At 39.1% G+C, this 27,944-nt stretch overlaps 1 protein-coding gene across 16 annotated transcripts in view; it reads left to right on the forward strand.

Annotated features, from left to right (window-relative positions):
* The window catches only part of ST7 (suppression of tumorigenicity 7), a 231,404-nt gene that overhangs the window by 190,436 nt on the left and 13,024 nt on the right, over positions 1-27,944 (forward strand). For 10 of the 16 annotated variants that reach the window (XM_057304162.1, XM_026509903.4, XM_026509930.4 and 7 more), the window contains 3 exons: positions 3,151-3,223; positions 4,674-4,776; positions 20,488-20,638. In XM_057304162.1, the coding sequence (XP_057160145.1) occupies positions 3,151-3,223; positions 4,674-4,776; positions 20,488-20,638 (327 nt within the window). Of the gene's footprint in view, positions 1-3,150; positions 3,224-3,984; positions 4,121-4,673; positions 4,777-20,487; positions 23,205-27,944 lie in introns of those variants that run through there. The other 6 variants (XM_048212785.2, XM_048212786.2, XM_048212791.2 and 3 more) reach the window with 4 other exon arrangements.

Genomic DNA, 27,944 nt, shown 5'->3' on the forward strand with positions numbered 1-27,944 from the left:
TCCCTCTCTCCTGGCTGTCTCTATCTCTGTCAAATAAATAAATAAAATCTTTAAAAAAAAATATATGAAATCATAATTTTGTAAACCTGTCTTACCTATTGATGTAGGTTCAGAAATGCACCATGTTCCCAGATCATTGAATTACTTTCCACCCACATGATTTAAGGACTACATAGAATTGTACCCTGTGGATGTATAGCACCTTTACTAACCTCCTGTGATTGGACATTTAGACTGTTTCCAGTTCCACCATTAGATATAATGTTGTCATCAACATCCTTAAGGCTAAATCTTCATACACAGTTGTTATTTCTCTTAGGAAAAAGTCTCAGAAGTGGGATTGCTGGGGTAGGCAAAATATCAATGCTTTTGATTTTTATTGTCAAATATAAGCATCATTTAAAAAATATGTTGTAAACGAAAACCTTATTTGAACATAAGAAGTTTTACCCATAGGGAAACTTAGGATCAATTTCTTTAAAGTGATTCATCACTTTGTAGAGACAACTGCTATTACCAAATAGATAAATTGTTTTGACAGAATTAAAAGAAAAACATTGAAACTATCTAAATAAACAAGTTATGCAAGAATTTTTTTTTGCTATTTTTTATTTTTGTTAAACGATGAGAGCAAAATAATTTACTTGAGTAAAAAGAAAACAAATGGAATCAACATGCCGCTAGTGGGGAATGGAGTATTTACATTTCTCCCTCTTCCCATTTGATATTGATTAAAGTATATTTTTGGTTATTTATTTTTTAAGCATTATGACTGTGTACATATGCCACCATCTTTACATACAGTGAGGGAGTAGGGGTAAAAAACTTTTATGGGAAAAATGCACTATAGTAGTTGCAATGTTGCAGAATTCTGTTGCAATTTTCCAGTTGTGAATGCCCTGTTCATGGGCATGAGGGGGCCTGGTTCTGGATTAAAGATCATCTTTGATTGGACATCTGTGGTATTTTGCTGGAACACCTCAGTTGTATGTTTTTCTGCATTTCCAACTGAGTGAATATGTCACTTTGCTTGTTCAGGTAACCATCAAAACACAGTCTGATCTTTCTCGTTGAGAAGCCAAATCCTTAACAACAGGTTTTCTTTAATTTATCAAGTGATCCTCCGTCTTGTATGTTGCCACCTCTGGATAGTTATGTGTATTGTCTTCAGCCTCAACTCCTTTCTTGGACTTTTCATTGGTCCCTACTTCATGGAAAGCTGCTAGGTTGACACAGAAGGAACACAGATCACACACCAAGAAGAGTGGAAATAAGCCTTAGATACTTTTTAAATAAAAAGTCCAAACTTTAAAAGATGATCTGAACTTTTAAGTAGAACGGTATTATCTGCCGTTTTTTTATTACCTTCCAATAACAATCAATGAGTGGACCCTAGTAAACAAGATATTTGATTCTTGGATTAATTTCCCACACTGGGAAGCAATTAGATGTTTAGATGCTGGAAAAGCAACAAGACAAATCCATGAGTATTTGACATTCTTTTTTTCTTCTTCTTAGTCATAAGCACATCATTTTACACTGCGTATGGTGGTGAAATTTTGTTTGAATATAATATGTGCGATCAGGGTTACAAAGAACTTTTTCCCTTTCAGTTAGTTCTGTGTTGGTTTTTTCTATGATTATTTGTTTTTTTATCAATGGCATTGAAATTTCCCTCAAAGAGAAATTTTCTTGCTGGGATTCAGGTGATAAATACTTATTACTAGCTTAGGGATTGTTTTTCTTTTATGAACTCATTTTCTTCTGTGGTTGTCTGTTGGCTGGTTATGAGACTTTCCTTTTCATTCTTACTGTAATGTAATTCTTTTTTTTTAAGTTTTTATTTAAATTCCTGTTAGTTAACATACAGTGTTATATTAGTTTCAGGTGTACAATATAGGGATTCAGCACTTCCATACACCACCCGGCACTCATCACAAGTGCCCTCCTTCATCCCTATCACCTATTTCCCCATCTCCGCACCAGCCTCCCCTCTAGTAACCATCAGCTGGTTCTCCATAGTTTAGAATCTGTTTCTTGGTGTGTCTCTATTACTTTTGCTCCTTTGTTTTGTTTCTTAAATTTCACCATAATGTAATTCTTTTGAAGTTGAAAATAGCCCTGTGAAGAAACTGGCAGAGCATTCCAGGTGGTAAGAGTTTCCCCAACCTAGAGTGGATTTTGCTGCACTGGGAATGTCGTATTTTTACCTGGTCTGAATTAAGATGGCATTTCTCTGTCATAGTATATTTGGTTCAGTGTTAAAAGAAATACTATCCAGTAAGAAAATAGGGTTATAATTTAAGCACAAATTTTTCTCTGAAAGGGACTTCCGTCTTTGAGTTTATCTATTCTCAATTGCATCCTGTACTTCTATTTCCCTTTAAACTAATTACCTGAATCTGTTACCCACTCCCACCTCTCCATGTGAAATTTTCTGTACAAACTGAGAGGAACTGTTTCTCGGAGAAACAAATTAGGCTTCATACAAAAGGGGGTTTCTCTTCAGTTTGAATGAACAAAAATTGTATGGATTTCTAAAGATTTTACATATATATCCTTATATATAAAGATTTCTCATATGTTATATATGTATAATAAGTGTGTTACCTTTTTAACAAAAAAACTGAATATGAACTTCTTGAAATTTAATGCAAAGGAAATCTGGTTTAAATCTGACCATTAAAAAAATAATTTATTTAGGTGTGTTTTTTAAAAAAGATCCAGGTACTATTTTTTTTTCACATTAGTATTTCATACGCCTGTTGAGAATTTTTTATAAATGACATAGAGGTCCTATCTGCCTTTTATGATATCAAGGGCATTCCTTTAATATTTAAATTTATATATTTTTTTAGCTATTCTCTGCTTAATTAAGCTCAGTATATGAAAATCCATGTCTTAAATAGAAGATGATTGCCCAAGAGTCAGTCTGGTGGATTTTAAATATGAATTATTCATAAAAATATGAATTACCCTTAGTTTCACATACCACCCCGATACATAAGAAACAGCTGTGTATTGTATGTATTAAAAATTCTTAATTTATGCTTTATTAGACTTATATGATTAAAATGCTAGTGGATTAAAAATAATTGCTCTTTATTTCTGCAGACTTACAAGAGTTTCTACTTTCTTTTTCTTTAACAGATATAAGCTTACCAAAGTCGGCAACAATATGCTATACAGCTGCCTTGCTCAAAGCAAGAGCTGTCTCTGACAAGTAAGTGAATAATGACTTGTGTGGTACTAAATGTCTGACCCGACTTAAGGAGATGTGTTGCCTCTGAGGGCTTTCTCTGGAAGTTTCTCTTAGTCTTTGAGACCCCTGCTTATGAGCATGCATTTTCTAAAACCTGCTGATCTTTTCTTTCACTACTAGGAGGAGGGAATATATATCCCCAGGTATTGTAAGGGTGTATGGGTCCCTAAAGAGGGATTTATGTGAAATTCCATACCTCTGAGGTGACTTTTTTTTTTTTTTTTTTTTTGCCAGACAGTAGATACCGAAAGGCCTGCTTGGGACTTACACAAAATGCCTTCCTTTTATTCATTTTTTGCGTATTCCTCTTCCTTCAGCAGTCCACGACCGGGTAGTAGTCCTAACAAACATGTGAGATGGCAGAGGGGTTGATCATCTCCCATTCTTTGACTCTTCAGTTCCCAACTAACCCCCCACCCATGGTCCGTTTGCTTTGAGTTGTCATCTCAGTGGGACATTTGCCCATTTTATTCAGGCAGGTGACTTTGGCATAGAGAATTTCCATAAACATCCGAGATGACTGGCAGGTGAAAGAGAACAGTTGGCTTAACTGTTCTTGAGTTCACAAACGCTTACGTTTCCCCGATACAATCCCTCTGAAGCACTGAAAAGCAGATAACAGGAAAAGAAAACAGCCTCTGCTATGTCAGACAGGTTTGCTGTTAAGTGTGTGTGCACTTCAAGACCGAAGTAATTTTCTTTCATTCTTTTTTATCCTGTAGATCGCCAGTACCTACTGCAACATCTTTTCTCCCTACACAGCGACTCCAGCTTGGGAGGGCAGGGCCAGGGTTGTCACAGCTTCCCCTGTGGTGTCTGCCTGCCAAGCACAGCTCTGGAGTTAGCCCTGGGTGTGAGGTGAGAAAGAGATTGCATGGTCTGGTTTTTTTTCATTCACTTGGGCAGGTGTCTCGCCCGCAGTTTGGGCACGCACACCCCCTGCCGGAACGGCCCCAAGCAGGCTGGCCTGCGCCGGAAGCTGCATTGCAGCACTGACATTGGGTTGGGAGCCTCCTTTAAAATTCTCCCCAGTTCTGTTTTTAACCAAGTACGCTCTTCTGTTACCTAGTTTTCTCTTTTTCCTACACTGTCTGCCCTCGTCAGTCCTCCCCCGTCCCCTGACCTAAGCAGGTACCTCATAGAAAATTTAGATTAGCTATTTAGACAGAGAGACTTGACAGCTGAATTTAATTCCTGCCAAGATTAGATGCAAGCACGCTTTCTGCTTCTGCTGGGGTTTTTGTTGGCCTCGGTCTGAGGGGTCACTCAGAGGTTCCATGTAGTGGAGGTTTGGAGAGCTCATGCCATTGGCTCGCTGTGGTTTTATGGGCCCTTGACGTGTAGACGCCTTTCCGGGTTGATGCCCAAGCAGTGGTCCCAACTGGATGGTGTTTGTCTTTCTGCTTTTCAGATTCTCTCCCGAGGCTGCATCTCGGCGGGGGCTGAGCACAGCAGAGATGAATGCAGTGGAGGCCATTCACAGAGCTGTGGAATTCAATCCTCACGTGCCAAAAGTGAGTCTGTGGAATCCCCACAGGAACTCGTTATGATAGCAGAGAAAGTGTTCAGTGACCACAATGTCATGTCTCGAATACACCCAGTATAAAAAAATGAATTGCAGCCAGTGAACCTTGAGGCCCTGTATAGTCCATGCTTATCAGCTTCATTTTTAAGGAAAAGCTACATTCAAGAGGCTTTGGGCCGATTTGGGGGCTTTATATAATTAGGGTAAATTGATAGACCTGGCGTAGGCAGGTCAGGCCAGGAAGCCTGAAGTTGGCAAAATATGGAGATACCAAGAGTGTTGATGCATTTGATAGGAATTTCACTCCAGTTACAGTTTTACTTAGACCCAACTCAGGAAGTGAACCTAGTTTTGAATATAAATGGTAAAAAAAAAAAATGCTGATTAATGTGATGTTCTGTGTCTCTATAAATAAATGATAATCAGTATTGGCAAGAAAATAGGAAGGAGAACCTCAAAGTATGAAGTAGTATTTTTCTTTTGACTTGTGAGTGCCATTTTTAGGAGGTATATGTAATAGAAAATGTTTGTCTGAATCGTTAACCACATGACTGACCAATTTATAAATACCCAGTATTTCCCATATTTTTTTTCCTGAATTTGATTTTAAAAGGGAGTCAAATCACGATAGAGGATATTTCTGTAATCTTTTATTTAGGAGATGGATGTGTGTTTATGATTTACCTATATTTGAGTACCTGCTATGTGATAGGCACATTGCTGAGTGCTATTTTCAGTTTCTCAATGTTATAAAGCACATTTTGACCTCTGGGAAACTATTCATACCACAGGCATAGTTTTCTTTCAAATTTCTGAGGAAGACTTTCACTGGTGAAAAATGACAAAGGAAGGCTATTTTGTTTTCTTGCAGTACTGTAGCAAAAGGATGGTGTATGTGTTCATGTATGTGTGTATGTGAGGATTTGTAGAGTTACCTACTTTATTTTGCTGATATTTACAGTGACAAAGATAGGTTACCTAACCTTTCTGAGCTTTGACTCAGATCATGCTCGTTTTCTCTGAAAAATGGTGCACACTGCCACAGTGAAGGATATATTTATCAACTCTAGTTCCGGTGGATAATGACCAACATAGTACTTGGAGACTTAGGTATCGTATATAGGGTGGTATGAAATATATCTCTTTATTTAATATCTTTTCGGCTAAGTAAAAATGTTCAAATTTAATTAAAATTTAAAGCTAATCATGAAACTATCATCCTGAATTACAGTTAACTTAGGTCACCAATTAATATTTATTGAGTGCTATATTCAATACAGAGATAGTCTATGAGCATAAATAAGCTCTTCTAGAAGTAGCATTGAGCAGTAGAGTCCTAGATTCTGAGACAAAAACTTGGGTTCAACTTCTGGCTCTGTCATTTATTAGCTATGGGAGCTTGGAGCTAAGCATCTCTGAGCTCAAGGTTTCCCCTCATTTTTCAAATGAAGATAAAAATATAAACCTTACCTTTTGTGGTAAAGACCAAGTGAGATAATATAGTCAAGGTTCTTTGAAAAACTTGATTATCATATGTTCATAAAGTATTAAAATTATTGATATTGGACTTGTTGGTGGCCCCTCAAGTCTGGAAGCTGGGTCCTAACTCTTCCTGCTATACCAGAGCTTTGTAATCTTAGTGCACGAGATGGGAAATGGGTACTTGTTGGTTAGATATTTTAATTGAAGCTGTAGTGTAATTCTATGATAAGGGTCTTAAATGGTTGATTGAGCCTCTAGGAGAGTATTAAAAGCCCTAAGAAACAGTTTAAGGCTACCTTGGAAGAATTTGACTCAGTCAGCTAGCCCTCTGTCTGCAAAATAGAATTCTTTTTAAAAGTGGGAACATTTGAAATACTTGATTTCACTCTACTCTTTTATTGTTAACTGGAGAAAAAATGGGGTACATAGGTAAACCAAATCTCTACCACTTTGCTTGGTTGGTGACTGTGCTGAGGGGAAACTTGTTTCCAGATCGTCTTCAACTATTGACATTTCCATGGGGAAAAGGCCCTGTGAGTCACTGTTCAGAATTATATCCAGAATTAACCACAAACCTCTGGTACCTGTATACTATTTGCGGGCTGTTGTAAACATCCTTTATACATGATCTATTTATTGGACTGCTTGTTAATACTTTAGTAAACACACACACACATACACACACACACACACACACACACTCACACACACACTGGTTTCTTTTCAGGCAGAAGGTAGCCTTAATTCTAATGAGACATCAATGAAAGATATAAACTCTTAGGTTCTTGGTGTAAGAAGAGACCTTAGAGATCATCTAGGGCACCTTCCCATCCTCAGCTTGAATCTCTCCTCATAATGATATTATGATGATTATTTTTAATATTGGTTTTTCTTGCATGTTTACTGTGTGCCAAGCACAGTGCTAAGTGAACTACATATGCCTTCTCATTTATTTTGCATGACAACACTGTCTGTGTATCAAACTCTTACCCCTGCTACACAGATGAGGGTGCAGCAGGTTTGGAGAGGTTAAGTGACCTGCTCATGGTCCCACAGCTAGTAAACGACAGAGCCTGAACTGGTTCTGGGTTCTCTAACCCTTCCACATCACCCTCCACAGTCCCCCACCATCCCACCAAGCTGCAGACCAGCCTAGACTTGAAACCTTCAAATGATGGCGGGCACGTGACTTCCCAAGGCACTCGTGGACAATTCATATTTCTTCAAGATATTCTTCTATCTTAAATACTTCCATAGCTTCTTTTTCTCTATCACAGGAAGTCATCAGTGGTCTACCACAGGAATTCTCAGCAACTATATGCTGTTTTACCCAATTATAGTCTGTTAGAAGGAGAAAAAATACCAAATAGAATAGCTGAGAACTGTCTTCCATGAGTGTCCAGCTTAGGTCTATTTGGTATTCTATTAAGCAGAGGTACATGGTTAATATTTCAACATCCAATGAAAAATATCAGTTATTTACTCCAGGAGGGTTGCTCTTAGGAACACTCTTCACCTGTAAATGTATGGAGTAGGGAGTCTCTCTCCTAAACACACCTCAGGACAAGGAAGTAAATAAAAATAGTAAAAAGCTGTGGGTCTGTATTCTGAAGGGAGCCTCTTAGGTAGTTGGGTATATCTAAAACACAAGGATTTCTGAAGCTTTAGATTGCAGCAGATTATAAGGAGGAAGCAGCCCATAGGCTCGTTATTATAAGCCGAATTGTGTGACTGCCCTCCTGAGGAAATGCAGCTCTGTCCCCAACCTTACAAAGGAATATATAAACTCCTTGAATGGTTCTTCAGGATCCTTTATAATCTGACCCAATTTGTTTTTCATTTTTTTCTATCTACTTCTAACAGTCTGTTCATTGTTCCAGAAACATTCTCTTCCTCTTGCCTTTTTGCTTCCTCTGAGGATAACCTACTCATCCTTTACCCCCAGCACTAAAAGTCACCACCAGGAAACCTGTTCCTTCCTCATCCCAGAATCAGTCTCTCCCCTCTGTGGTCTCTCACTACAGTGCATTGATTGTGGAATTACTGTTTTCCCCATTTTGAGGATGACTAGTGGTGGTTTTAGGATCTTAATGATGCTGGTGATTTTTAAAAACTGGGTACACGCACGGTTCAAAAAGATGAAATCTCTAAACCATTAGAGGATATTTTCCCATTTAATGGTATTAAAATAAGAGCTTTGAATTTGAAGGGAATATTCTTCATCTTTTAAAGAAAATTTCACTTATGATGCTGGACAAGTGGAGGGCCATGCTCATCTCTGTTCTATACCTTCATCTATATATTGTTATAGTTTATTGGATTTTTAGTTTTAGCTTTTTCTTCTGCTTTCCCTACAAATATGCTTCCCCACCCACCCTGCTCTGTTTTCTTTCCTTTGCAGCAAAGGAGCTTTTTATTTTGATGTAGTCCCACTTGTTTATTTTGCTTTTGATGTCCTGTCCAAGAAATCATTAGCAAAGTCAAGATTTACATGGGAGGATGGTGCTTTTCTGTCAGTGATTCATCACTCTGCACAGATCTGAATTTTCACTAATGCTACATACTCTTAGAATGCTGTATTTACACTATAAGTCTTTCCCTGTGACAAGACCCCTTTCTGGTTTAGAGGATATTTCATTAACTCCTTCAGGGTGCTAAAGATAAATTTCATTTTCCAACACCTCTCCAAAACAAGACTAACTTATTGGTTTGCTATAAGCAGTAGTAGATTTTTATTTCCCCTCTGTTGTGGTGGTATAAAAATAAATTTCTTTGTATATTAGAAAAAAGTATAAAGAGGGGCGCCTGGGTGGCTCAGTCGTTAAGCGCCTGCCTTCGGCTCAGGGCGTGATCCCGGCGTTCTGGGATCGAGTCCCACATCAGGCTCCTCCGTTATGAGCCTGCTTCTTCCTCTCCCACTCCCCCTGCTTGTGTTCCCTCTCTCGCTGGCTGTCTCTATCTCTGTCAAATAAATAAATAAAATCTTTAAAAAAAAAAGTATAAAGAAATTTTTCATAGTCCTGTCATCTCATCCTATTTAAGACTCGTTCTAGCCTTATTTTCCCATGCATTTTTAATACTTAGGAATCATAGTCACACAGCAGATACGTATTTTAAAAAATTAGCATGGGGCTCTAAACATGAACTTTGTGGTTGGCTATTGTAGGTATACTTATTATTTTTGGAGGAGGATCATAGATTTTCATGGTTCTTTGATCTTAAAAAGGCTACCTTCTAACTTAACAGTAAAGTCCAAGTCTTTTAGCCATTTGCCTTCAAACCCTCTAAAATATTGTCAGTAAATTTTCTGGATGATTTACTTCCTTATTTTTATCATAAAAATTACATATCATGAAATCTACCTTCTTAACAAATTTTTAAGTATGAAGCATAGTATTGTTAACTGTATGTGCATTGTTAGAACTTTTTCATCTTGCATGTCTGAAACCCCATACCCATTGAACCAGGACCTCTCCATTTCTCCCTCCTCCTTCCAGCCCTGGTTAACCACTATTCTGCTTTCTGCTTCTATGAATTTGGACACTTTACATACGTCACATTGGTGGAATCATGCAGTATTGTCCTGTACTGGCTTATCTCACCTAGCATAATGTCCTCCAGGTTCATCCATGTCACAGCACAGGACAGGATGCCCTTCTTTAAGGCTGAATAATATTCCATTATGTGTGTCTATCACATTTTCTTTATTCATCTGTTGATGGAAATTTAGGTTGTTTCCACTTTTTGGCTATTGTGAATAATGCTGCAATGAACATCGAGTGCAAAGATCTCTTCAGGATCCTGTTTTCAGTTCTTTTGGATGAATGCCCATAGTGGCATTGCTGGATCATATGGCGGTACTATTTTAATTTTTTGGGGAACCTCCATACTGTTTTCCACAGTGGCTGCACCAGTTTGCATTCCCACCAACAGAGCACTGGGGTTCCAATTTCTCCACTTTATCACTAACACTTGTTATAGTCTTTTTTTTTTTTTTTTTTGACAATGGCCTCACACATTCTGACTTATATGAGGTGATATCTCATCGTGGTTTTGATTTATACTTCCTTGATAATTTGTGATGTTGAGCATCTTTTTTTTTTTTTTTTTTTTTTTTTTTTTTTTGTGAAGGAGAGAGTGAATGAGGTGGGAGAGGGGAAGAGAGAGAATCTTAAGCAGGCTCCACGCCTAGTGGAGAGCCTGACGTGAGGGGCTCTATCTCATGACCCTGAGATCATCACATGAGCCAAAATCAAGAGTCAGACGCTTATCTGACTGAGCCACCCAGGAGCCTCTGAGCATTTTTTCATGTACCTGTTGGACATTTGTATGTCTTCTTTGGGGAAATGGCTGTTCCAAGTCTTTTGCCCATTTATTGTTCAGGTTATTTTGCTTTGTTTTGTTCGTTTGTGATTTTAATTGTAGGAGTTTCCTGTGTATCTTGGATGTTAACCCCTCATCAATTGTATAGTTTGCAAATATTTTCTTCCATAGGTTGCTTTTTCACTCTGTTGATTGTTTCCTATGCTGCACAGAGGCTCTTTATTTTGATATAGTCCCACTTATCTATTTTTACTTCCGTTGCCTATGCTTTTGGTGTCCTATCCAAGAAATCGTTGCCAAGACCAATGTTATGAAGCTTCTCCCTATGTTTGTTTCTAGAAGTTTTATAGTTTCATGTCTTACATTTAAATCTTTAATGAATTTTGAGTTTTTGTATATCGTTTAAGATAAAGGTCCAGTTTCATTCTTGTACATGTGGAATCCAGTTTTCCTCACATTGTTTGTTGAAGAGAATGATTTAAATCTTGTGTCTTCTATTATAGACATCAGGTGGTCAACCCTAATAACAAACCTTTTGGGCATGAAGATATTTTGGTCTTTACGTTATTTCCTTAGGATAGATGTACAGAATGAGAATTACTGAGCAATGTGTAGAAGCACTTCGGGGCTCTTAATGTTTATTTCCAAATTGCTTACCAAAAAAGGACTGTAGTAGTTCACCTCCATCAGCAGGTAACTCCTTCTTTACCATTTTCTCACACCTTCACCAGCATTGAGCAGTCTGTTTAAAACAGAAAAAAGAAAGAAGAAAAACAAACAAAATTTATGAATTTATTGGGTACAAATGGAATTCTGTTCTTTAGTCTGCATTTCTTTGCCACTACTAGTAAGGTGGAACATTGTTAGCCATGTGTGTTTATTCTTTTCTGAATTGTCAGGCCCATTATGTAGATTTCCTATTCTTACCGGGAAAACATATTAACGTAATGATAGAGCAAAGGGTAATGACATAAGGTAGGCAGACCTGTGAAGTGTCATTAAAGGGTCTGTGGGCCAAAGGGAACCATGGGAAGGGGGAGTTGATTAGCTCCCTGCCTGTTTCCTTTTTGATAAAATGGGGATAAAAATAAAGGCTTCATAGGTCTGATGAAAAGTAAATGGAATTACATTGTGTAACTCATCCAGTATATAGTAGGCACTGAACGTATGTTGGGCCTTCGTCATCTTTTCCCTGGTACTTTCAGCTCTATTTCTGCACTTGATGGCTGGGCTACAATAGATACTGCCTGGAAAAATACATTAACAAGTGCTTTTTGAAACATCCTAGTGTGAAGAAGGACAACTAGAGAGTGTAACAGTGGCACTGCATTGCCCCTGACCTTGAGTACCCACAGGGTCACTTTAGGCCTACAGATTTGAGGGGAGGCTCTAGCATGTTCTTTCTACAGCTGTTGCCTTCTGGAATTCCCAGTTTGTACTGTTAAGTCCTTTGCTTGTGGCTGATTAAGAGTTACCCGTTTCCAGCCTCTGTCTCCTATTTTTTTTTCTTCTGGAACAGCCATCCCTTCTCTTTGCCACCAAAACAACAACAATGACAAGTAACTAATAATGATTTTTTTAAAGCAATGAACATTTTTTTCCCTCCTAATACAATCTTATATGAAGGCCTTAATGAACAAAGCAAGTAAAAATAGAACTGCTATGATTGAAACTGGGATGAGAAAGCAGGTAGCCCAGCAACCCCAAGGCACCTGTTCACACAGTTTAGAAAAGAACAGAAGCCTATGACCAGTCACTACCACCCCAGAAAAATCCCAAGCACATGAGGTCCCACCCATAGAATTGGAGGCTCCACACCCATTTTGATGAGCAGCAGGGGACCGAGGGAGCCCCAAAGACTTGAGATGCCTGAGTGCTGTAGGTGGGAGACATCGAGGGGAAAAAAATACCAACACCAATGCGCGGAAAGCTTTCATCTTCATTTTGCCTAAAATACCAGCATTAGTAAACCGTGGGCTCTTCCTGCCAGCCCCACAGGGGGGTGCAGTGGGCAGTCCCTGTGTGTGCTTGGGGAAGGGAACTTGCTGTATTGGCATGAGGATCCAGCCTAATAGATACGTAGTTTTTAAATTCTAAGTCTCGGAGTGTGGAAAGTCATGAGAAAATAGAGAGGAAAGAATGAAAAATGTTATGACAGAAATGCATTCTCAATAAAAATTTACATTTTTTTTAAAAAGCTCATCTAATGTTAATCTAAACTCTTATTTCATGGGGATTTTAAGAGGCTTGTGGGGGAAAACATCCTGGTAATTGTACATGCTAATGGAGTATCCACAGGACCTTGTTAGAGTGATGGAAATTCTATTTCATGCAAACACTAATGCAGTCCTCCCTTTATGTCTTGGTAGAGCTGATTGACAGAGTATAAAATTGCTTTTTAATCCAATTTAGGAAACAAAACGTGTAGTGGGTTTTAACATTTAAAAATGCTTGAAGCGTGGAAGCAGAAACTCAAAATACTCTGGCAGATTGTCTGTGATATTGTATATCAATGGTACATTTCAGAAATATTATTTCAATATAAGTTGCTTTGAATTGAGTCATATTTTGTTCCAAAGCTTTTTTGGATTAGAGTAAGGAGAATGTATTGTGGAAATATGACCCAGAGGAAAGTGAGCAGAAACCAGTTTTTAGCCACATTTCTCAGGAATAGACGGTTTCTAAAAGGTCTTTTTCTTTAACAAAAAGCACTATAGCTGCTTCCCCAAGGCCACTGCCATCATGGCCTCCCTATCTCAGTCACCAGATCCTTTGGCCTCTTGTCAAACGCCATCCTATTTCATCTGTCCTTAGCCTTCTGTCCCACTGACCACTTTTTCTACCTCCTGGCCATCTTGGCTCTGTAGTGCCTGCTCTCTGGGTCACTCCTGCATTTCTGGGCACTCTCCTCCTATATCGTTTCCTCCCCTGCCCATCCCTCTGGTTGGATCTCTGGGAGCATCATCACTACCCACCCTTTTCTTGCTTGAAGCTCTCCTGGGAGATCTCCTGTGCTCCCACTGCTTCAGCTTCTGCCTCTCCCTGCACACCCAAATCCCTGTGTCCAGCTTCTCTTCCGGGCTCCAGACCTGCACACCCAGCTGCCTTCAGGCCATCACTCCAAGCACTGCCCTCTGGTGTCTTCTCTTAGCTAACTATCTCACATTATTCTAGTTTCCTAAACTAGAAATTTCACAATCCCCTTTAATGTCTTTTCCTGCCATCAGATCCAGCTGGGCACCAAGTCCTGTGGAAGCCTTCCTTGGTTTATTCACCCCCTCACCCGGACCATGGAAGAAGCTATTTAAGACTTTACTAATTTTAGTCTCTTGTCCATTTGACTTGTCCATTTCTTTCAAAACCACCAGTGGTACCAACTCACTTCCCAACTGCCTGCTACAGCAGATTTCAAACTGTCTTTCTAGGAGCCATAAGGATTCCTCGGACTTCTCATGGGTCCCTCTCCCAGGGTCTCCCCCCAGCTTTGTTTTACATCAGTTTCACATATTCTGTTTTAAGTTGCTCTTTTTCTTTTGAACATTTTTTCCCCTATCTCAAAGTTTTTTTTTAACCTCAAAGTTTGAAATACCATTTGTGTGACCCTGGTCAATCTACTAACTTCCAAAGCCTTCATTTTTCCATCTGGAAAACAAGAATCCTGTTCCCTCACAGAGTTGTTGTAAGGAGTACCTGAGTGAATACTTCACACCTGTTAGTGCTTGGTCAGTGTGGGGACTGCCTTTCATGCTGGTACTTAAACACCTCAAAGCACATTATGCCCTTTGATGCTTTGCTGCCACTGCCCAGCCTTGCAGTGGCTTCTGCCTCCCCTCATCTTTGTAGGTGAACTAATTTAATTAATGAGACTGACTCATACTTTCCTTTTTCTGTGAAACCTTCTCAGAGACAGTACCCCTCATTTGCTTCCTTAGTACTAAGTCAAGTTGACCCTTGAACAAGGCAGGGGTTAAGCGTGCCACACCCCCCAACACAGTTGAAAATCCCGTTATAACTTTTGACTCCCTAAAAACTTAACTACTAATAGCCCACTACTACTAACTGGAACCCTTACTGATAACATAAAGTTGAATAATATGTATTTTGTATGTTATATGTGTTATACACTGTATACTTACAATGAAGTAAGCTAGAGAAAAGAATGTTAAGAAAATCATAAGAGAAGACATGTTTATAGTACTGTACTGCATTTATTGAAAAAAATTCCACCAGGCTCTTGGGTGGTGCAGTCATTTAAGCATCCGACTCTTGGTTTCAGATCAGGTCCTGATCTCAGGGTTGTGAGATCGAGCCCCACGTCAGGCTCTGTGCTCAGTGTGGAGTCCGCTTGATACTCATTCTGCCTCTCCATCTACCCCTCCTGCTCACACATGCTCTCTCTCAAATAAATAAATTAATCTTTTTAAAAAATCTGCATGTTAAGTGGACCCACACAGTTCATACCCACATTGTTCAAGGGTCAACTGTATATACCTCTTACTAAGGCAGTCATCATGCTGAATTTTATTGTTTCTTTGTCTTTATACACACACACTCCTTACAAAGATTAGGGATCATCAGGATAGGGACCTGACCGATTTATGCCCATGCCCTTGACGTGTCCTTACAGTGTACTGTGGGTGCTGCCATAGGTGTGTCGTTACAGTACACTGTGATCTCTCCCAAATCTTTCCTTGGGATGCACTGTGGACACTCCTGTAGTTTTTGAATGAAGCAGAGTAACTGATGAATAGATAGTGAGCCAGCAAGCAGCAGTTCCCTTGGACGGAGGCCCCCCGAGTGGTACCGCAGATCACCAGGTGTAACTTGCAGTGCAGCTTTGCATTGTGCTTGTTTCCAGATTGGTTAGTGACCCTCAGTAGCCAGTTCTTTTCAGTGGATCTGTCACTATAGTAAAATTGCTGAAGTATTTTTATCTAAAACAAGATTCAATTATTTGTGGGACATACATACACAAAAAATATAGCTTATCTCCACAGTAATATGAACATTTCATTTTTTTGTTAGTAAAAATAGCTACTATTTCATTAACACGTATATGCCAGGTACTGTGTGAATGCTTTACGTATATTATCCTCCGTAATCTTCAACAGTTACAATTGGCAAGATGTGTATTTTTATTATTCTAACAGATGAGCAGACTGAGGTTGAAAGAAATTAACTTGTCCAAGGTCTCAGAGTAGAACAGTAGGGCTGGGATTCAAACAGTGGGTCAAAATGGCAGAGGGTATATGAGGGCAGGGGAGGCAATACACGGTATTGTGTATTTCAAAGTTCCCATCCCAGCATGCCTGGAGAGAGCCATGGTTACTTGCGGTGTTTTTGTCCTATTCCAGTGTGTGTCTTACTGAGTCCAGGGAATAGGCAACATTGAGACTCAACATATATAGCTTGTCTTCCAAATAGGACTAATTTTATTCTCTGAACTATTTACTGATAGATATTTTTAAAGTATCCATTCTGGACTTTCAGCCTCTTTCATATCCAGCTGTACCAAAGCACTGTAAACATATAAAAATTGCTATCTGTGGTTATCTTTTTTTCATTTGTATGGGTTTTTTTTTATGTTTTTGTTGCAAGTCTAGAAAATAGATTTGTATTACATATACATATACACACACATATATACATATATAAAGAGAGAGAGAGAGAAATAAAAATGACTTACTACAGAAAACTTGGAAAGCACCAAAAAAGCACAAAAGAAATTAATCTCCCATAAAATCAAATATCTGACCACCATTAACATTCAGTCTGTGACTTTCCAATGTTTTAATTCCTGCATATATATTTTTAATTACCAAAATCATAATCTGTATGGTACACTTACTTTTTCTTCATTTAGTAATGTATCATGAACATTTTCTCATGCTAATATTCTTCCACTACATGATTTTTTGGGAGGAACCTGATAGCCATCCTCTAAATGGCTAAAATTTACCTAAATGTGTTGAATTTACCTAAATTTAGCTAAGTATGTGAAAATTAACCTGTATTTACTCATTTTATTTGTTCCCATTTTTTTCTAGTGATTTTTGTATGACTTCTCTAGTTGGTATTGAAAATAAAAAAAAGGAGGGTATGAATTAATTCCTGGACATTACTGTCTATGTGAAGGGTAGCTTTGGGATCATTTTCACTCAAACTATTAGAGAAGTTTAAGACCTTAACAGCAGAGCACTGAGCAGTCACCTGGGATAGCCTCTTAAGGGCCAGCTCTCTCCTGACACGTGAGCCAGGCTCTGCTTAAATACATCCATGAGAAGGCACTATTCAGCTCCTCTTTCTATGTTCTGACTTTGTATGTTCCTATGGACATAAGGAACTAGATTCTGACAAATAGATTTTGAAAGTTGCTTCCGAAACCTTTAGAATCCTGTACTTCCAGATCGATGTGATTTGAGAATCTGGAAGGAAGTTAGAGGCAGGGTAACAGGCAAGATAGCACGGAATGCTGGCTTAGCTAATAGAAGCCAAATAATTATTACAGACAGGCAGAGAGTGTTCTCTGATTTGCGAGCTACGGTTATTCTAATTGATTTCTGCATACTTGTGGATAGGGATCTGCCCTCTTCCATTTATTTTTCTCTTGACAAGTAAGATGTGAAATGTTGTTCCATGCCTTTCTAATTTAAACGTTGCACATGTTGAGAACTGATCTTGCCAGCCATTTTTAAGCCTGGCCAAAAACATAACACATTGTTGTTATTAGCCTTCATCATCTGGTTAGAGCCAACATTTTGTTTGGAACTGTATCGGAGTATAAATCTCCTTTATAGGCATAACCTATTTCTGCCATCAAGCAGATTCAATGAGAAGGTAACTAAGTGTCCTTGGTGAGTTGCTCTGGTTAGCATCATGAGGCTGATTAGAGCAAGGATGGTCATTATGAGAGACTTCTTAGGAAGCGAGGTTCATGCTCTTGAAGATCTTATGATTCAACTGAGGGAAAAGACACACAACGAATATAAGGCAATGTGTGAAAAGTACACATACACAAAGATCAGAGGCAGCTTAGAGGAAAAACAGAGCATTACCTCACGGCCCGATTTTAGGGCTGTGGACGACGATGTCCTTGAGGCCATATGCAGCACATTGAGCTTGCAAGCTGAGTAAACCATCTCTCTCACACACATGTGTACTATTTTCCAAGTATATTTAGATGTCCTGGTGGCCAGCAATGCTTTTAAATGAATTCTTGTTTTATTACATTTATTGCAGCTTTTTGCCATATTGTGTATTTTCAATCAATACTACATTTATAATTCCTATCATAGGTGTCTATAAAATTTTTTCATGTTAAAAATTGTTTTAGTTACTTGAAGATTGGAAACTTCCATTGTCTACAGCAGTGCTTTCCCATAGAACTTTCTGTGATAACAGAAATGTCTCTGCATTGTCCAGTATAGTAGCCTCACTTGAGGACTTGAAATATGGCTAGTGGGACTGAGAAACTGAATTTTTAATTTAATTTTATTTTAATTGATTAAAGTTCAAATAATCACATGTAGTAGAGGCTACCATATTGGATAATGCAGATCTATTATATCTATTCTATTATAATTACAAAATTATATAGATAATTTTCTACCCCCCCATACACACAAGTTTTCTCTGCCCTGCCCCCCTGTTTCAAGTTTACCCACAAATGTACCTACCAGGCCCACTTCTTCTCAGAGGCCCCTATTCTTTAAGGTTCCTTAGGCCAAGAGAAGAGTTCTTCTCTTATAGATGCTTAATGAAATGACTTTGAAAGACCTTCCTAATCATTGAAATAAAAGGTATGGTAGTTTATACTTTTCTTTCAGCCACCATCTTATTCTCAGGGACTTGAAGAGGTTTCTGTATACCTGGGACACATGCACTAATGGTTTTCATATTTAATTTGTTTCAAAGTTCACACAGCATGTTCTTTCTTTAAAAATTGACTATTTGGTAGGCAGGTTAGCTATAAATAATTATTAGAAACTCAAAAATAAAGACTTACTCTAGGGCTCTTATTAGCAAGAAAATTTCCCTTTCCTTTGTACTCCTGATGATTATTAAGAGTAACCAAATGATCTTTCTTCTCTTACTCTGAAACAATTAATACAATTTATAGCACTTTACAGGTTATATGTCTTTCCCATGACTCATTGCTTTGGAGTTTTTTAAGATCATCATGGGCGGCGGCAACATACGGTATAATAGCTTCGAGTAAGGTAACAAGATCACAAGAGGATTGTCAAATACCTCTGAACATAAAACTCACTTTTACATTATGGTTGCTATTCATTATAAATGTAGTGCCGGTTGGATTATTAGGTAACTCAAAATTGTAATTTTTCCCAAAAGATTTTTGTTCTGCACTGTTTTAAAACAAGGAGAGGAGGAGGAAGGCAGTGACTTGTAGAATTCAAACAGGCATATGACCAAAAAGTTCTTTTGGAACTCATACTTGAGGAGTTCCCATCAAAGTAATCAACACCTTTCATGGAACGGCCTGGGAAGAGCCCTTCCCATGGAGGTCTTTCTATCGAAGGGGAGGGCCCTCTATTCCCACCCTCCCACGCCCTCACCACCAAATGTGATGGCTGTCACTCTTCTCTGCTGCACTCTGGATAGGCTCTCTCACTTTTCTGAGGCCTGAGGCTTAGAGATTTTTTTCAGATAACAGACCCAGAGTGAGGGGAGTTTCATTTGCTGAACCAAGAGGCCAGAGTGTGTTCTACCGGTTCCTGCCAGGCAAGTGCATCCCGATAGCAGAAGTGGCAACGGGAGAGGAAACTTAAAGGCAACTGCACTCAGAGTGCCCAAAGCACGTAAATCCACAGTGAGATAACAGAACACAGTGTACCTTGATCTCCATTCTACGTGTCAGGATTCTTCCATTCTTCACGCTCTCTCATAAATTGCACTGGTAGATAAATCCTCAGGCAATTGTTTCTGACATTAAAACTGTTGAACATCTCTTCTCATATCACTTCTTTCTGCTGTGTTTGTCCTATTTTAATTAAACACATCCCTCCATCATCTGCTAATCTCCATTTTAAAGGAGATGCATGGGTTGTTGTGATGGTGGTTGGTGGTGATGGTGTGTATGTGTGTGTGTGTAAGGAGTGAAGCCCAGGGAGAAACCAGCCAGCAAAAAGAAGTTAACATTTGCAAATATAAAATACCACCCTAAATTTGCTTCCCTTTCTATTCTATAGTAAACACCAAAGAATCCATTCTGGCCCTGTGCTCCCATCTCCTTCATAGAAGATAGGAATGAAGAGGCATAAGCTGAGGACCCTTCAGTCTTTGGGAGAGGATCTAACAGAACAGTATAGTTTGGGGTCTGTACAGCTCCCCACCCTGGGGTCTTCCTATGCTCAGGCTGCCACATCTCCCTCCTCCCGCATCTGAACAGCAAGGGGTGGCTCTTTTCACAGGACCAGGTCCTTCTCCGTGGTAAATCTGTATAGAAAAAAATAATGGGCAGCGCTAGTCAGTCTCGAGTCTCTCTAGTTTGGTGGGTTCAGTCCTATGACTTCTTAACCTTCATGTGCCCATTTTATGTATTTTTGTTTCTGGTAACAAAATTATACAAACTTATTGTGTCTTCTAAATTTTCTATTATTGCTTTTTGAGTCTATATATGTTTCATTGATTAGAGTATCTTACCCTGAAAGCCTCTGATCTTCACTGTAGGAAACTAGTACAAGGCTAACTATCTGTTAGCAAACTTTGGGTTGCTGGATATTTTAGTAATTGCCTTCAAATGTACTAACAAGGTTGCAGGTTTGATGAAATGCTTATGAGTGGTGGCTTTAGGGAGATCAACCTCTCTTTTCTCAATATTGAATTCCAAATTACTATGTTTTAATGCATCTGTCTCCTGCCTTTTTTATTTCAGTACCTACTAGAAATGAAAAGCTTAATCCTCCCCCCAGAACATATCCTGAAGCGAGGGGACAGTGAAGCAATAGCATATGCATTCTTTCATCTGGCGCACTGGAAGAGGGTGGAAGGGGCTTTGAATCTTTTGCATTGTACGTGGGAAGGCAGTAAGTAATTTTCTTTCTTTGAAACGTTTTTTTAAGAGCATGAAAAGATGCTAAAACTGTTTTTATCCCGAGTGTTCATGGTGAATAATGATGATTTGCATGTCTATAGCTCTTCTTCCCTGCAATGTTCCATCACTGAGAGATGATGGTTAATTATCAAGACTCTTCAGTTGCCAGTGGTGGTGGGTGTTACTGTGATGATGCCATCCCTATACCTCAAAAAAGCAAGTTTATACAATGGACGGGATGAATCTGGACTGTTCTGGCAGAGGAGCACTCTGTAACTGGAAAACCCTCGGAGACCTGGGCACCCCCTCAGCTTCTTCTTGGGAATCTTTGGCATGGAGTTTGGCCTTGGGCTAGGCTCCGATGACCACTTCTGGATGGCCTTTCTGGGAGGATTGGCTAAAGAGCCACAGTTATCTTCCACTGGAGCTAGGTTGGCCAAAAAAATGAGCAGCAAGAGCAGTGACCACAGGACCCAGTGTTTGGTGGCAGGTATCACATTCTTGTATTAATGGATGATGTCTGTTCGATGGATGTAGCAATAATCAGTCTGAGCATGTGCCAGGTACTATCATTCTTTGTAAGGAGAAGAGACTTCATTTGTGGGTGAGACATGCTTCCTGTCCTGGAGAAACATCTCGTCTAGTTGGGAGGAGTAACCAGCATGTAACAGCTGCTCAGTGATTTTTCCGAAGGGAGAGGTGGAGCAGTCATGGGTAACCTTACGGGTCATATGAGATTTGAACCAAGCCTTGAAGGTCTAGGACAGTGTCATAAGCAAGGACACTGTGCTAAGTGGTGGGGCTGTTTGGAAGAACGTAAATTGAGGGAAAAGGCCCAAGACTACAGATTATTGGACAATATGTGCGTTGGCACACTGTTATTAAGTAAAACAAGTACAATATGTAGTGTGGGGTGTTTTTTCCCCCTCTCACAGGGAAACAAAACAAGTATTAGTCTTGTGATAATTTTTTCTTAGTTCACTCCTACTCTGATCGACCTCACAAAGGAATGCCTTTTTAATCCCTTTCACTCTGTTTATCTTTCTTTGCTGCTTCCATTTTCATTTTGATAATCTTCTGCTCTTCCCTTTTCCTGCCCATCCCAAACCCAGCAGGAATCCAAATGGATGCAGGAAAGGGGGAGGCAGCCAAATGGAATGGGGTAAAAGTAAATTGACAGAAATGAGACTCAAGTTGATTGAAAGTTTTTTGTTCATTTTTTAAAAGATTTCTTTAGTGAATTTCTAGTGAGTTTACTTAAATAATTTACTATGTATAACTTGAGGGGCGTTGACTTGGTTGATGCTTCCAGCCCCACTCCATTAAGTGTAGTAAGCTATTCCCGGTGCCCTGGTCCTGTGTTAAGACAGCACATTGTACTCAGGGCATGTGTGGGCGTGTGCACAGTCCCCGCTGGTTTGGTTTATTGTTGCATTTAAGGTGTTCTATCCAAAAAAGACAAAAGGAATTTTTATTTAAACATAAGAAAGAGATCAAAAAAGCCCAGCAAGATTGAACATGAGAGGCCTCACCTAGGGTTAGTTGTGGAAAAAAATTACATGGATAGGTTGACTTACCAAATAAAGACATATTTATAGATTAGCATTTTGGAAACCTAACAAAAGAAGCTTACCAGTTGGATCTGATTGATAAGAAAGCTACAGTAATATAGAAAGGATCAAAACGGGAGGCAAGAAGTGATAGAGACACGGCGTTAGGAATGGCGTAACGGTAAAAAAAAAAAAAATCCTATGAGGAATAACTAGAAATTTTGCTTGTAAATTAATTACCCATATAATCGGGTACCAATGGGGGAGTGCCCTGGATCAGCTGGGAAGGACCATGGGATTTGGACAAATGTGAAGTGACTTATTGAGCGCCAAAATCTAGCAGGGTGATAATGTTGGGGGAATATAATTAATTCCCTGAAATTAGATGGGCAGAACACTCTTTGGAATGAAGAGAGGACGTGAATTTTTAGACATAAACCAGTATAGCAAGGCAGTCAGGGACCTCAAGGAAAGGGAAAGTCTGCATTTGATCCTTACAGATAAATAGAAACCACTCCAAGGAAGTTATACTACTATTCAATTTTTGAAAAGAAAGCTATACTTCAATTCTAGACAAGAACTGTGAGAGTGCTTCATAGGCACTAAGTACCTTGGAGAATACCAAGCGCCTTGAAGAGTATGTGTATAAGTGGGTAATTTACCGAGGGTTTGTCCATCATTTCATTTACTCTTCCCGACATCATTCTAGTTAGACAGGAGAGAGGTGGCTGCCTTGTTTAGAAGAGGAGTCATTGAGATGAGCAGCTTGTTGCAAGTTTTGCAGCCACTATTGGTAGAGCCAGGATGTAAACTCAAGTTCACTTTCTCTTCACTCTTCTTTTCTATAATATCAGCTATTTAGATCTTTCCTGAATAAATTAAGCTTAAGAAGATCAGTTATCTCTGAAACATTTGCTTGGAAGCCTTCGATTTGCACTACTACTTACAGGCTCGGGTATACTTATTCCTCTTCTAGTGTTTAGAAAAACCTTTCCATATAAAATTATATTTTTGTTGGTGAATATTGGCTTAAACATTTTAAATATAGAATGAGCCCAATTTTATAAAAAATAAATAAATTCTACATATAAACAAAGGAAAGAGACTGGAAATAAATACGTCATTAAGTGGATTTTAAGAGATTTTCTTCTTTTCCTTCATGGTTCTATTTTTCAAATTTTCTCAACAAGCATATGTATTTTTCTACAAGCACAAATATGTATGTGTATATATGTATATACATATTTATAAAAATGATGTTTCAATACAAAGTTTTGGTCCTTTTTAAAAGCAAAGCTATAAATCTCTCATGCAGTTCAGAAGAAAGAATCATCACTTTAACTTCAAACAATCGCGTGCAATCTTTTGACATCACTTCTATATTTGTGTCCATTCTAAGTTAAATTAAATGGAAGCATCAGGGTTTCGATTTTAAATCAGAAGACTTGGATTACCATTCTGACTTGGCTATTTATAGCGGTATTGACTTAACTTACCCAGTTTTTGAAAACTGTGAATCACTGATGATACTGAATGCCATTCCCCCATCCCAGATTGTCGGGCTTCAAGACCGTTGCGTTGAGATAGCTACAGTGGGTGAAGGGCGCCTTCTCCTTCAGAGGTCCCCTGGACAGCCTGTGCCTGAGCGCAAGAGGCTGCACTTCCTCCAGTGCACCACGTGGTGGCGCCTTTTGACATCGCCAGCCTCGTAGTTTAGGTTTTGTCCTTTCTTTTTTTGTTCCTTCTGAAATTTAAGGCCATTCCCCAACTCCCTTCCAACTTCCCCTTTTCATTAGAAAGGAGATTCAGGGAGGAAGGTAACAATACCTAATCTCACCAGTTCCCATGTTAAAAATGAGTATTCTTATAGTTAATTGATCTTTTGGAGATTAAAAAACATTCTGTCAAAAGTATTGGTTTAGGAGTGGGGATAGATATATTTTTCTTTGCTTTTTAATGAGTTTATTATGTTGGAGCATTAGTCATCTTGTGGAATTAAGTGAGTTTCCCACCAATCAGGCTGAAATAACTCACATTTTTGATAAAACCCCAAAGTCCAGCTGATGCATGGCAGAGATTGTTTGGGTTTGAAACATATGGTGGTTAAAAAAAAAAAAAACCTGAGTCCTCAACCACAAATACATCAGCATTTCAAAGGTTTCTAAAATGTTTGATTCATCACTGTCCCAGCCCCTGAAATTGCACAATATGTTCCTCAAAGTCAAGATAATCAAGAAAGGGGAAAAGTTTTAATTTACAGGATTTAAGAATACATTTCTTAGTTCATTATACAGCTGCCACCTTATCTGAATTACACGTATTTTAAACACTGTAGGTTCTGGTTATCCTCACACACACACAAACACGCACATTGCTGCAAGTATGAGTTGAATATACAAAACCTATATAAATGAGCAATCTCATTTGTACTGGGTCTATTTACAACAATGCTGCACCTTATGGGGCTCTATTTTAAGTGGCACATCTTCTGTTTTACTGCTATTAAATACTGATGTGGCCTCGTCTCCCTCCTACCTCGATCTTTTCAAGGCTCATTTTGGCTGTATTTATTTTATAAAGCAGGGTAGTCTGCTGACCTCAGCTGTGAACTTTAAGATTTAATTTTCTAGTTCTGTATATCAGAAGACAAGTACCATGGGGTAAATCACTTAGCCTTTCTTTGTTTCTATTTTTTCCCACTTGACCAAGTAAGACTCTTTATTTTCTTTTTGGAGATTTTTTCCCCCAAAGAATTCACTAAATAATGTATAAGATTTGAAGGTGGTGTTTTTTAGGGGGACTAAGGCAGAGTATTTCCTTTGAGAGGAGAAAATGGCCCATTGTTGAAGCATAGGATGAAATTCTGATTCTAATTTATTCTCTTTGAACCTGATGGTAAATGTTCCTTGCTGTAAGATGTGGTCTCTGGGGCATTTCCACTAACCAGACCTTTCCTCCGAAGGGCTGGCACCTTTTGGACTGATAAAGAGAGATTCCCCCACACTTCACCCCATAGATCTAATTCTAAATTTTATAATTTGGGAGAAATCAATGGTCTGCTAAAGTTCCTGGTCATAGCTAACTTACACTACAAGCAGTCTCTAGGTATCGTGCAGTGCCTCCCCACCTACTGCCCAATAGAACCAGCTTGTTCTTTTCATTTATTCTGCCGTGGTGACTGACCATAATTTGGATCCATTTGAGTTTTTAAAAGGAAAACTCTGTCTCTTCCTGATTGTGCATTAATTCACGTATTCCTCTATTCAGTGAACACGTATTGGGTCCTTTGTGCCAAGCATTGTGTTGGCGATACAAGGATGACTAGGACTCTGAAATGCTTTGAGAGTAACATTAATATTTGTGTGCATATACACACGCACATCTGCTCATATATCCTCACATATGCATATATTAACACACACACCTATATAATGTGTAGTATGCGTACAAGCAGTACTGTCGTGGAGGTAGGAACAGAGTGTTAGAGTGTTGAGGGTCGTCAACAAATTAGTGAATCTGCTATAAAACTCTAGAATTGCTCTTCAGAACTTGAATGGTACATCATTGAACCAAGGGAAAGTGATTTTCTCAAGACCACAGAACTAGATAGTGAAAAAATGTGGATCAGTACCCGGGCTTTTGACTTTAGAATTTATTATTGTGCTCAAATGCCTCACGAAGGAAAAATAGCCTTTATGGCCAGTTACCTACTCTACAGTCAAAGGTGAAAATGTAAAATCTGTGTTTTGATGACAATTTTCTGTTCTATCGTTTGCACTTCTAAGCTGTTTGTAAACAAGCAGCATTTTTACTTAGAAGCAAGAGTATGACCTGATCAACAAAGTAGGAACTGTGGGTTTAGTAGAAGAGGACTATCAAGAGAAAACTAACTTTCATTGAGCCATCAGGCGCCATGTTTAGATACCTTTACATCTGCCATACTTACTCCGTTTAAGCTTCTCAGGGTCTGTAGTATTCTCATTTTTACAGACAAAGAGACTAGACGCAGACTAATGACCCATCCAGTCATATAGTTTTTAGCGTGGTCAAGTTCAGCTCATTGTTAGCTCCTCCATTAGCTGTACACAGCACAGAGGCGCCATCGCAGGGAGATCTTTCACACTGATTTTCACGATTATTGGATCATCTGTTTCCTGCTGTAGGCCGTGAGCTCCATCAACGCAGGGACAATGTGTGGCTCACTTTTCTATCCTTGGTGCATGAGGAAGGCACTCGCATTTTGGTGAGGTAGAGCTGGGATTCAAATGCACTTCTTGCTGTTACAAGTAATCTGTCTATATAATAAAGTTCTCTGAGATCCTCTTTGAAAAGGCAACATAGACAAAATATCAGATATTATCTTCTATCTTTGTGTATAGAGTGGGTAGGCCGAGAGGTCATTAGAAATCATTGGGAAAATCGGGAATTAGTTTGTTCGTGTATCCATCCTTCTATCTCTTCTTTGATTCTCTTGATTTTTCCTCCAGTGTTAGTGTAAGGTCTCTGGTGAGCCCAGCACTGATAGGTGTGGAGCCTAGAAAACGCTTCTGGTCAGGGAGAGAAGATGGCAGTGTAATGCCTCAGACTTTACTGTGGGGGCCCTATGTGGTCATTAACTGACTCCCAGTTTCGTTTTGCCCCTTCCTCACCAGCACAACAGAAGTCCAGGAAGGGAGGTGACAGCACACAGAAGACAATGCAGAAACGCCATTTGTGTCCCATGTATTAACTCAGAGCAGCCAGGCTTTTTTGTTTTTAACCAAATACATGTATATTTTTAATACCTCTGAAATGTATGTTTTTTCAGACAAAGATTTTTAGGAGGTCTATAGTCCTTCATGAAACAGATAAAATTCATAAAACAGATGCCCTTTTTTCCATTCTCATTTGCACCATCAAATCCGTGTGTTACTACTTGTGCTTGCAAAATTTCTGGACGTTCAGCTAAAGTGAGGTTCTTCTGGAGCAGTTCCATGTCTTTTGGGCGAAAGGGATCAGGAGGTGGGAGGTGAAGCTGGCAAGACTTCTGCAGTGCCTCTTCCTGCTCTCTCCAGCCCTCCGCCGCTTATCTCCCACTCCACTGGACCCTGCATAGCAGGGTGGGTAAAGGATAGAATTGCAAACAGGAATTGTATTTGCTTTTGTTTAGTGAAGCCAAAAAGCTTAATCTTACTTTATGAACTCAATGTAAGTGACAACTGACATGAGAGAGATTTTAAGAGCCCCGTAAGCATCTTTACACTCATGGAGGTTGCCATGGGGGGCCGGGGGAGGACAGTGCAGGAAGTGTGTGTGTGTGTGTGTGTGTGTGTGTGTGTGTGTAAGTTGTATATAATCTCTGTCTCCACCCTCTCCAAAAAGGCCAGAACTGATTAGAAGAAAACGACTAACTTGATGCACGGAATTCTGTATGCATGCCAAATACTGCTGCAAGAAAGATTTGGCATCTGACTGAAAAGACACCAACCAACCATTTGATTTCTATGGTTGAACATTCTCAAGATCTTGCACTCCTATATTTCATTTAAAAAATTGCTCCCTGAAGTGCAAACCGACTTCAATTTTGAATAAAATTTAGCATTCAAATTTATAGCCACTTTGAAAACTGAGGGTTTATTTAGATCATGTGAACCAGAACAGATTCTTTTTTTTTTTTTTTAATTAAAGAGTTTATTTATTTATTTGACAGGCAGAGAGAGAGCACAAGCAGGGGGAGCAGCAGGCAGAGGGAGAGGGAGAAGCAGGCTC

This window comes from Ursus arctos, unplaced genomic scaffold (genome assembly GCF_023065955.2).
Source record: "Ursus arctos isolate Adak ecotype North America unplaced genomic scaffold, UrsArc2.0 scaffold_3, whole genome shotgun sequence".
Taxonomy (NCBI): Eukaryota; Metazoa; Chordata; class Mammalia; order Carnivora; family Ursidae; genus Ursus; species Ursus arctos.